This window comes from Mustela putorius, unplaced genomic scaffold (assembly GCF_011764305.1).
Source record: "Mustela putorius furo isolate JIRA1106 unplaced genomic scaffold, ASM1176430v1.1 tig00000827_pilon_pilon_pilon, whole genome shotgun sequence".
NCBI lineage: Eukaryota > Metazoa > Chordata > Mammalia > Carnivora > Mustelidae > Mustela > Mustela putorius.
In genome coordinates this window covers 6595164-6607431 of record NW_025421489.1, presented here as the reverse complement: position 1 = coordinate 6607431, position 12268 = coordinate 6595164, and the positions used below count along the sequence as shown (strand labels likewise).

Sequence of the window (12268 nt, the reverse complement as noted above, 5' to 3'; positions counted from 1 at the left end):
TTAATCAAACATCCCAAATTTCAATTTTTTTTTTAATTTTTTATTTTTGATAAACATATATTTTTATCCCCAGGGGTACAGGTCTGTGAATCACCAGGTTTACACACTTCACAGCACTCACCAAATCACATACCCTCCCCAATGTCCATAATCCCACCCCCTTCTCCCAAACCCCCTGCCCCCGGCAACCCTCAGTTTGTTTTGTGAGATTAAGAGTCACTTATGGTTTGTCTCCCTCCCAATCCCATCTTGTTTCATTTATTCTTCTTCTACCCACTTAAGCCTCCATGTTGTATCACCACTTCCTCATATCAGGGAGATCATATGATAGTTGTCTTTCTCTGCTTGACTTATTTCGCTAAGCATGATACGCTCTAGTTCCATCCACGTTGTTGCAAATGGCAAGATTTCATTTCTTTTGATGGCTGCATAGTATTCCATTGTGTATATATACCACATCTTCTTGATCCATTCATCTGTTGATGGACATCTAGGTTCTTTCCATAGTTTGGCTATTGTGGACATTGCTGCTATAAACATTCGGGTGCATGTGCCCCTTTGGATCACTACATTTGTATCTTTAGGGTAAATACCCAATAGTGCAATTGCTGGGTCATAGGGCAGTTCTATTTTCAACATTTTGAGGAACCTCCATGCTGTTTTCCAGAGTGGCTGCACCAGCTTGCATTCCCACCAACAGTGTAGGAGGGTTCCCCTTTCTCCGCATCCTCGCCAGCATCTGTCATTTCCTGACTTGTTGATTTTAGCCATTCTGACTGGTGTGAGGTGATATCTCATTGTGGTTTTGATTTGTATTTCCCTGATGCCGAGTGATATGGAGCACTTTTTCATGTGTCTGTTCGCCATCTGGATGTCTTCTTTGCAGAAATGTCTGTTCATGTCCTCTGCCCATTTCTTGATTGGATTATTTATTCTTTGGGTATTGAGTTTACTAAGTTCTTTATAGATTCTGGACACTAGTCCTTTATCTGATATGTCGTTTGCAAATATCTTCTCCCATTCTGTCAGTTGTCTTTTGATTTTGTTAACTGTTTCCTTTGCTGTGCAAAAGCTTTTGATCTTGATGAAATCCCAGTAGTTCATTTTTTCCCTTGCTTCCCTTGCCTTTTGCGTTGTTCCTAGGAAGATGTTGCTGCGGCAGAGGTCGAAGAGGTTGCTGCCCGTGTTCTCCTCAAGGATTTTGATGGATTCCTTTCGTACATTGAGGTCCTTCATCCATTTTGAGTCTATTTCAATTTAAGTGGTGTTCAAAGATAAACTGAGGCATATTTTTAAAAATTTCACGAATTTACGTAAAAAAAATCAGTTTCATTCCAGCAACACTGAGCTAGAAAGGATCAGGAGGGCCACAGAAACAGGGGCTGGGGGAGAGACTTACATGGGGGAAAAGGCAAAAGAAAGCAAACTGTTTGCTTGGCTTAAGCAATTACCTGATTCAGAGAAGCACAGTTGGCTGTGTGAGACTGGTTATCCTTGGGTCTCGATTTCTCAACCTGGAGGCATTTATAGGTATAGGATTTGCTTTGTTTGCATACACTTCTCAGGTATCAGAACCACCTCAATCTATTGATCTCTTTGTTTAATTAATTTAACAATGGAGGACGTGGGCTTTATCACCCCTGAGTTTTGAAGCGCCTTTTCATGTGTTCTCTAGGGTAGGGGGAAAATGAAAAAGGGGACTCCAGGCAGTTGAGAAGTTGACTTTCTGTGCAGACATCCCCTCCAATGTTACTTATTCATCCATCTCTCCCTGCCCTTGGAAGAATCACAAGGGCTACTATAACGTTACTGGCCTACAGGCATCATGGAAAATGCCATATTTTGTCTTCTATTATAATTCTTCAGAAGATAATAATAACATTAAGATCAGGCAGTTGATATCCAACAATAGCACCCATTTCAAAGAAACCAAGAGTTGTTTTGAAAATTCTATTTTGAAGATTTTAATAAAGATTAATTCTGGGAAGTTTTAGGTAGACTTCCTGATTTACATTTTAGAGGAATGACAAATCTCTGCTTGGAGCTATTCCCTTTGTGTGATTCTTTTTAAGAAACATTTTTAAATCCAGGAGCATTTAATCTTTTAACTGCATTACACTGGCTACATTTCCTACCTAGATTGACATTCTAACAAGAATTCTGCATAGATTTCTAGTTGTTCTGATATGATTATTTGTATTCGGAGGGCCACCCCCCTTAGTGCAGGACAAACGCACACCTCTAAACTCAACCTAAGTGTTGGGCAGCAGGTCTTATCTGGTTATTATAAAACTATATTGCTTGCTTTTGTTGTAAGCTGCCTCATATATTTTTTGGTAATGAGGCAGGATATATAAATAAAGCAAATAAAATTGCTTTATGTAGCGTTGCTTAGAATCATAGGTCTTAGAGCCTGACACATCCTCGGGTAAAGCTGTCCTCTTTCATAGGTAAGATATTTTCATTCCCTCTTAAAATATAGGGCAACCGAAGCACAGAGTTTTTTAAATTATGCTGGGCCCCCTATCCTGGAAACCTAAAAAAAAATGTACCCCAGCTCTTTTGAATCTTTGTACAATATTTTTTCCTTTAATTCTGGCTGGTCCAATCATTCTTGCTCCAAAGAGACTGTCAACAGTTCATTTATCCATTAGTCATTCAACAGGCATTTACTGAGCACCATTCAATGGCCAGTGGGACAACAGTGTTAAAAAAGAAACACTTTCTATAGTGATGGTAACAATACTCATTAGACATAATTATTGAATGTTTACCGTGTGTGTCAGGGTGGAACATGATCAACCCTTTATGTACATGAGATTTTTTAGCCTTACAACAATTTTGGGAATTGTGCATGGTGCTTCATTTCTCTGGCTCTTGGTTTCTTTTTTGTGGAACTCTTGGCCATTTCTGTCTTCACGGTTCTTTTAAGCTCTAATATTTTATGAGCTCGGGGAAAAGTGTAGATTACCAAAACTATGGTGGTATTTTTCTCTGGGCTGTATCTGCCAAGGCATGAAGAAGATAAATTCATGGTGAAACCAAGGAATATCCTTTCTGTCTGGAAGAGTTATTGTCACCTTCCTGATGAAAAGGGAATATTTTAGACCATTTACAAGTGATTAATAGTGGTAGCCTTAACTTAGTTATTAGAGTGCTAAGTAGCTGATACAATGGTATTGCAAGTCACATTAAATACATCTTCGTTTCTTGGAATGTTCTCCTATTGAGGGCAACATCGCAGCTATAATTAAATCACTGCTCTCGTAGCCCTTTTTGAACCTGTATCCTGCCAGTTATAAAGACTGTCAATTCATATCTTTGGGCAATAGTTGTGTAGAAGAAGGCTGTTCCTCTTAGTCAGAAACTGAATTTCCCATACTTGTGATACACCTTCCCCTACTGACCTACTGAAATGAAAGACTAGGAGTAATGATTAAATCTTATTTTCCCTCCTGTAGTAGTAGGATGAGCTGGGTCAGTGAGGCCAGTCCCTGCTGATGGCTTTAAAATACCTTTGTGATTTGGTCTCTTTGCTTTCCCATCCATTTCTCGAAGTGCCTATCACTGTCATCCTTTACCGCCTTGACAAGAGCCCAAGGTGAGAAAGGCACAAATGAACAAGAGCCTTCACGATGCCTCCTGAGGGTGTTACTTACTAAATGAGGTAGGCAATGGACCAAATCGGACTGGTGAGCTACAAGGCAGGTTAACACATTTACACAAAGATCGTTCCATATATTATTTAACCCATTCGAATACACGGTTGCCTCTTTCCTCCCTAGGAGAATTTGTGTGAAAGGAATGTAAGCTCACAAGTTAATAATGTCTGGCTTTTATTTTCTTCAAATGTGCTAACAGACACTAGGTTTCATTCTTTTGTTGGGACTGTAGCTTATTTTCTCAGAACAACTAGAGAATGTTTATGAAGTGTGTGTGTGGAGGGCAGGGAGGGGAGAGAATAAAAATGCATTGCTTTAGGGCTGCACATCTGTTTTAGGGACTCTGCTGAATCTGCCCATTAACCATTGTCACGACTTATGGCGTGTTTGAAAATTCCGTTCTACTCAGAGATGTTCATACCGACTCAAAATATTACAATTAAACAGATTTCCCTGCTAGGAGTTAGTTTCCTGTCTTCATGACAGGCAAAATTATCTTTCTGCTCTATTAGCTAGCATGTGTATGACTCATAACAAGTGGTAACTCGTTATTTTATTTCTTGCTCGAACAGACTGGCACTATCAAGTTGCTCAGGTCTTCCCGCAAACAGAAGAGGAAGTGAAAGTGGACACACATGCCTTCAGCCACCGGTGGAAAAGGAGCTTGGATGCTCTCAAGGCAGTAGACTCCAACCGAGCAAGCATGGGCCAAGACTCCCCAGAGCCCAGAGGCTTCACGGACCTGCTGCTGGATGATGGGCAGGACAATACCACCCAGATTGAGGTAGGGAAATCATCTGGGTAACTGAAATGGATTCACCAGGGTACAGGCTCCGCCTTTTGTTCAATCAGGAGCTTTTGGATTATTTTTTTGGTAAGGATTAATTTAACTCATTAATAAATAATTAGTCCATATTCAGTAATTCAGTAATCAATAATTTTACCTATATGAAATAACTAAATACATCATAGCTAAGCCATTGAATCACCTATGAGTAGATTTACTCACAAAACACACAAACATTGGTTTGCTGTGGGGACGACCAAGAGGAGACACAAAGAGGAACACGATACAGCACCTGCAAGGCAGTCGCTGTGTACCAGATCAGCACGGTGCTACGTGATATGTACAAGGATATATACAAGCTAGAGCACGTCATGGAGGAAGGAGAGATCACCTGCTGGACTGAGGTTGGGCCGTTCAAAGAGGCTCAGCCTGGGAACGGACATTTAGGCAGGGGCTTGGCAGGTTGAGGGGAGTTTGCCAGGCTGGTTTCCTGTCAGGGGTGAAAAAGACGATTCCGGGCAGAGGGAATGACATCTGCGATGGCAGAGTCTTAGATGCTGGGGCATGCTGGAGAGTCTCATAGGGTGACCGATGGTCCCCCCTGAACTGGGGCTGAATGGTTTCCTTGGGTTTCAGTGCTAGAAACAAGGCAGTTCTGGGCAAACGGAAATGGTCATTCACTCCATGACTGTGAGCGGTTCTTTATTATGGTTGGAGCCCTGAAGTGGGAGGAAGAGAGTTGGAGATGGGTTTGATGAGGATGGAAGTTCACTGAGGACACATTCTGGGCAGACTACAAGGTTGCCCAGAGGCCTCAAGGGTGGTATTACATGGCTTAAATTCTCATAGTCCTTAGCATTGCAAATCATAAAATGTGATCCTGTTAGTCCACTAGATCTAACAAAAACAAACAGGTCAATCTTATGGAAATAAGCAAAAAAACACGCAAATGAGAATGGAGGTTATTTATTCAGTTTGCTCTAGCAAGAGTCAGCTTCCATCATGTCCCTCTGGCAGAGACTCCAAAGCAGGCAAGGGAGTGGGAAAATTTCTTACTTAAAAAAAGAGAAGGATGGGGCATCTCGGTGGCTCAGTTAAGCATCCAACTCATGGTTTCAGCTCAGGTCATGATCTCAGGGTCTCAAGCCTCTGTTTACAGCTCTGCTCTCAGAAGCGAGTCTGCTTGAAGATTCTATTCCTCTGCCCCCCCCCCCCCACTGTGGGCATGAGAACATGCATGTGCTCTCTCTCACTCTCTCTCTCAATAAATACGTCTTTAAAAAAAGTCTTCAGGTATGCGCTCACTGGAAGTTGTTGGCATGGAGGAGCTGGAGATGGGCCAATTGGAAGCAGAGCATCTCTTGTGATCGATTTGGGGAGCATATATACTGAGTTGGACCTAGGGAAGAAAAATAGGAAAGCTGTCAGTTGCTCATCAGCTCCTGCCCATTCAGTGCCGATTGCTGCCAAGCTTACATTCTGGCTTACTGGACTGGTTGCTATAGAGGTTGGAGGTCAGAGTTCTGTGGTTATCTGTGGTCTGGCCATTGACCTTTTGAATATTGTCTCTTGAATATTGTCTTTTGAATATTCTCTCTTGAGCTGAATATTTTCTCCCAGGTAGCAGGTTTATACGTTTTTAGAACCAGACAAGATTCTTTTTACTGCCGTGAAATACTCATTATTTAGGAAAAGAACTCAACTTCATGAAACAGACACTACATCGTTCTCCAAATAGTATCAAGGCATCATTTTGTTCCTACAGAGTGAGAGGAATCTTCAGAAGAGGTGAAGCACAAGTCATTGGGATTCTGTGTATGCAAGAGGCCCAGCGATTTTCAAAACCCCTCTCCATCCCCTTAGCTGGTATGGGACTCATGCTCCCCGGCTGCCCCAGCCAGGCCCCTTAACAGGACACAGAGGAGGTGCCAGGAGCAGAAGTCATATAATATCTGTAAGAGGCTATTCTGACTCCTGCAGAGTGCCTGCTATTTTGGCAACAGTGTTGTTATAGCAACTCGGAGAGGGCAACATAATTCTTCCCTGAGCACTCTTTAGCTGGGGTGCCACATAAAGAAAGGAGAGCGGAACAGAATCAGAGGTGTTTACTCTTCTGCCCAGAACTGGTAGCTTACTGAGATTGAAAGGGGAGAATACACATTCCTTGAACTCTGTGATCTCTACGCAGGATGCTGAATTTTCTGAATCGTTCATAAAATAGAAAATCCCTTTGCTCGGGGATGTATGAACACTCCTCCTAACACAATCCCAGTTGTTGTTATGCTATGATGTTGTTATTCAGCCAGTTTTTCTCTTTTCTTACCTTAAACAGAGGAGAACCCATAATGTCAGGGATTTTGAGTCCATAAAACAAAGGAAGAAGGATGGTGCTGGTGCAGGGAGCTGTGTGTGGGTGACTGCTCGGTGCTGACATGTGCCAGGGGCCTTAAGGAGATTATTTTATCTGGTCCTGGTATCAGCGAACTGAGACTTGCATCGCCAGGTTCGTTGGGTAATCTCAGTGACCTTTACATGAGGGCAATTTCAGATTTAGTGTTAGTATTTTCCCTAAACTCTTCCATTAATGAATAAAGGGGCTAGTATTTAATAAAGGGCCTGGTATTTAAACCCAGGCCCACCCAGCTCCCAAGATTTATTCTTTCTATTTGACTTTGCTTTCTCTAAGAGAAGGAAAAAGTAAATGGTATGTTGATTAAGTGATGATTTTGGACAGTGGCAGCACCCCAATATCAATGTGAGAGTGACTTCAGAGTTTCATTGTGGGGGGAAGGAGACCTCTCTTGAAGCTGGATTTCATAACAAGAAGGCTGCTTTTATTTGAGGAGTTTATTTATCCTGATGGGGTTCTGGGGTTTGATGGAGATTATTGGGGACTAAAGTCCCATAAGTCACTCCTTGGCACTGCCTCTAGTTCTGGAAACAAAAGCCTACATCTGAAACTTCTCTGCAAAGTTTATTTATCCTGGCCCTTAAAATGGCATTTTTGAACATTGTTGTGTCTCTTTTAGGGAAAATATTTTGCCTGATGGAGTTAAACAGAAATAAGGAAGAAAGGAACCAAATGGTGATAGAGTGGCTACTCTGTGCCATCATTGTGACTAAGTCTTTCTTATCTCTTGGGAATAAGCATTTTGATTTATATCGCTTAATACAAGCAATGAGCATGAAAGACAATGTGTGCTTTTTCCCTTAGATGCTTCCAGAGTTGATGTCAAGAGTGGGAATTATTTTGTCCCAGAGCCCTGACTATAGTAGTGGCTGTGAAAATAATCTGTATCCCAGTGAGCCTTCAACCCCCCAGAATGGCATTCCTGTGCATGGGCTCCCCTGCTAGAGCCATTGTCTAGACTTTCTACCCCACTTTCACCAAAGACAAAAACAAAAGACAATAGCATATTTACTATTCTGGCACAAATTCATTCAGACATAAACAAAGACTGTTATTCTCTTAACTCGGTGACAGTATTTTTTCTGGCTCTGCCCAAGAACAGATAATAGAGGGACTGGAAAACTGGAAAATTCTTCCAGTCAGAGTTTCTTGTTGTTGTCATTGCTTTCTTTTTTCTCTTTTCTTTTCTTTTCCTTTTTCTTTTCTTTTTTCTTAAATTCACTCCTCCCTTCCTCCCTCCCTCCCTTCCTTTTAATATTCTTCCCCTGAAGATATAAAGATGTTGTGAAACCATTTGCATTTCCTGATGAATAAGTAGAGACTCAACAGTTAGCAAATGCCTCTGCTGATCTGAATGTTGACCTAGGCCTGCCTTTTTCTTCTTATACTTTCTCTGTTCATGTGGACACATGACGGTGCCTTCTTCTGACGGGTGGGGATTAAGAGCGGTCACTGGTGTGCTGCTTTTTCTCATTCCTTTGGGGACATAAGGTCTCCCAAGACTTTTAGGTAAGGCTGAATCACCGTGTTAGAGCAGCCTTCTGTGGATCCCATGGCCCCAGTGTGGGGCCCGAGTGTGGACGAGCAGTCCGTGTATCTTCACCTTGATGGTGGTTGCTCCTCTCTTGGCTGGCACAGAGCTCTTGCAGCTTCGGTGGCACCTTTTGGAATGGGAGGGCCTGAGCAGTGTTTGGTGAGAATTATTGATGCTCATGAAGGTCAATTTCATCAGCCAATTCCTATCACCATGTTGGTAACTTATAGTTCTTCACTTTACAGAAATCTGTCACAAATTCCTCTCTCACACACTGAACCAAACCTGGAGTTTCTGTTGCTTATTCCATACAGTATTTTGAGCTTCATCTTCTCCATTTTAGTACAATGAAAATGTTTCTAGGAAGAATGGTCAACTGTGATTTTTTTTTTTTTTTTTTGCCTGATTCAAAAGCACTGGGATGGCTTGAAGAAGGGAATCTTTCAAAATAAAATAGGGTTTATGGATCATGTAAGTGTAGCTCCATGATCCAAAGGGACTCAGAAATTTTGAGTGAACCCGGTGCCTCTCAGCGGTTGCATGTGTGGCCAGCCCACAGGCCACCCTTTGAGTTGCAGAGAATTAGACCACAAAGCAGATTTTGCTATTGATTTTGAAGATAGAAGTGTCCTGAACAATCTTAGGTTAAATTGAGTTGCCTGTCAACAACCTGTCTGTGGATTTCTTGTTTTGGTACCAAATTAAAAATTGTGGCCATATACAGCCATTGCATCATCTATGTTCACATTAAAGCTCTTATCTGAGGAAGGAGTAATTGAGAATGGTCAGCAAGTATGTATGATGGCTGTAGCTAAAATCCAGAGGCCAAATGTTTTTCTTCTTTTTGCATATGTAACAACTCTTTTTGATCTTCTGCTATAGCACATTTCCAATTGTGTCCACATCTTCCTTTGACGAATTTCACAATACATTTCTTTAAAAAGTTAGCAGTCACTAACCACTGCACATGAAGTTATGATATATGCTATATTATTTTATTGCAATCCATAATTAAGCAATCCACTTGAAAGGAAAGAAGTCACTGGCAAATACTTTATCAAAAAAAGATTATGATTGCTTTGATGATTGTATTACAAAGAAAAAGACATTCCATAATGCGGAATGTCAGCAGACTCTTCCCGGTATGTTTGCGACATAGAGAATACATCAGAACATTTTTCATCAATGGAAATCTTACCGCTGCTGTGTCTCAAGTGTAAGCAAGACTTTCTTCATTTCAAAGACCAAAAAAAAAAAAAAAAAATTCAAAGACCTGACAATAATAAAAATGAATATAAATATGGGTTAGTAAAAGATCACCCCATTCACAGAAATAGATTAAGGAAAATGTACAAAATACTGCCATGCCTATTCTTTCCTGGGCCACCGTTCTGCTTAGTGAAGTCACAGAAGATAATACTTACATATGAGAGGAATATGATTGTGCAGCTTTGTGACATTTTCCAAAAGAAAGAAAAGTATCACCTGATACTGAATAGCTCTGCTACTATATTTATTATGAATGTGAAAAGCTGGTGTAGATTTTTTTTTTTTAATGAGGTATTTCCATTTTAGGAGATCTTAAACTCGCAGAGGCTTCAGTATGTGGTTGCAGAATCAGAAAGCCGTGTGAAGGGAGTGCTCAGATTAATCCTGGAGAAGCACACTTACTCCACTCAATAGTGAATTGAAATTTCCCAAATGCAATGTAGGTGTCAGATTTGGTTCCACAGAAGATGAGAAAGCAAGCATTGTGAGGGTGTGTGATTGGAAAGGAGGAGAAGTACTGCATAAGTTAATCAGCACCTAGAAGAAGACCCTTATTCTGTAGAGAGCCGGGATTAACAAAGAGACAAGGCATCATCTAAAGCAAGTGAGGAAGAGAACATTAAAAGGTAGCCAAGCATCCGGGTATTTCTAGACAGAGAGTTTTAGACAGATAGGCAGGACCAAGGCTTTAAACTCCCTTTTAGGTGATGTGTCCTGATCTCTTCAGGCTCCTATAGCAAAACTACCAGAGACCGGGGGACTTACATGACATACAGTTATTTCTCACAGTTCTGCAATCTGGAAAGTCCAAAATAAGCTGCTGGCAGGTTTGATTTTGTTGTTTGAGGAGAGCCCACTTCCTGGTTCATGGAGGACTGTCTCTCTGCTGTGTCCTCACATGGCTGAAGGGAATAGAAAGCTCTCTGGGGTCTCTTTTATAAGGGCACTGATCCCATTCAGGAGGATGCCACCTTCGTGACCTAATCATGTCCCAAGGGCCCCACCTCCACATGCCATCACATTGAGGACTAGGTGTCAACTTATGAATCTGGGGTTTGGGGGGACACAAGTGTTAACACTGTGCTAAGAAATTGAGAATTGATCAAGAAGGTACATGGAAGCTACTGAAAGTTTTTAAATAGGGAAAGGCAGGATTGCACTGATGCTCCTAAAATACTGCTGGGGGCAGAGGGTCAGCTGAGTGGGACTTGCATCCAAAAGCCCAAATCTGAGGGATGGAGAGATGAATTAAATTTAGATGAGAACTGTCGTCAGGTAAAATGAGATGGTTGTTAGAGGAAAGTTATGGATGACCATAAGAATTTCAGAAATACACTGATTTTGACTCACTAACTTATACCAGCCACCATGACCGAAATCTTGCCCCCGATTCTGGTGCTTGCTTGATGCCAGGAGTCCCTCATGGATCCCTATTATCTCCTTCCCTGGCAGGGTGACCTGTCACACACTTGACACCTCCCATCTCATATGGGTTGGAAACTGGCCTGATGTTTTCAACTTCATATTGCCAAAGGTTGTACGTACACTGACAACAAAGTCTATTTTTATGCCTTCTGTTTGGGTCATTGGCAAAAATACCTGGTTTTAAACTTTTGATTGAATCCCATTTGGTTTCTTCTAGAATATTGATGAGGACTTTTAGTCTTCAGAGAAGAAAATGCACTGAAAATAGTAAGTCAGGCAGAACTTACCTGCAATTATTGCTCATCCTCTAAAAAGATAATGAGGATTAAAATAGAGTATCATATATCTTGCTCAATTATAGATTATTCTTAGCTTGACATGTCAGCTCTCTATTGAAACAAAAATGAAAAAAGATCCATAACCGCCCTTCAAAGAGTTCCGTAAAAAATAACGGAATTATCTCTATGATGCTTCACCATTAGCTAATTGAGTTTACTTGCAGGAACAGCATGGAAATAGTTTCTGAAGTGATACATACAGGTTGTAAAATTATTAAGTGTATTAGTCATATAATTTATTTCAGAACAAGAATTATGTTTTAGAGTGAATAATATTCCTGTGTTCTTCATGTATAAAGAGAACACATTTAACCTCCCTCTCCCAGACCCCTTAGATTAATTGTAAAAATATTGCACAGAGTTTTCCTACCTCAATTTCCTACCTTTCATGAGGACCCAGCTATTATTTTCTGCCTTTCTTTGTATTAACGAGGGCAGCGAGAGAAAACCCCTAACAGAGGGAACACCAGGTAGCTGTTAATCAACTGAATTCTTATTGTATTATCTTGCAATCCTTTTTCCTTTTTGTCCAGACCAACTTCCAATGGGACATTCAAAACACACTTTTATGGAAATTATTATTTCCAATATCAAAAACTATAGTACTGCTTAATGCCATAGGTCTAGATATTTATTTAGATTGATTTTTTTTTTTAAAAATCTTACTGAAAAAACAGATTAATTATTTTGGTAGTCCAGAATGTGTACAGTTTTTAATATGTTGAGCAAGGGTCTTAGGGTGAAGGCCCAAGTGTCCACTAAGTATGGGCCTGAAGTCAGGAGCAAAAAAGACAGCAGATGCTTGAGTCCCCTATTCTCTGGGCAGTCCATGAAGAAGGGTCC

The 12268-nt window shown here is 40.9% G+C and overlaps 1 protein-coding gene across 1 annotated transcript in view; it reads left to right on the top strand.

Moving 5' to 3' along the window:
- The window catches only part of PLXDC2 (plexin domain containing 2), a 469330-nt gene that overhangs the window by 164913 nt on the left and 292149 nt on the right, over window positions 1-12268 (top strand). The window contains exon 3 of the mRNA XM_004757588.3: window positions 4235-4446. Within this exon, the coding sequence (XP_004757645.1) occupies window positions 4235-4446 (212 nt within the window). The remainder of the gene's footprint in view (window positions 1-4234; window positions 4447-12268) is intronic.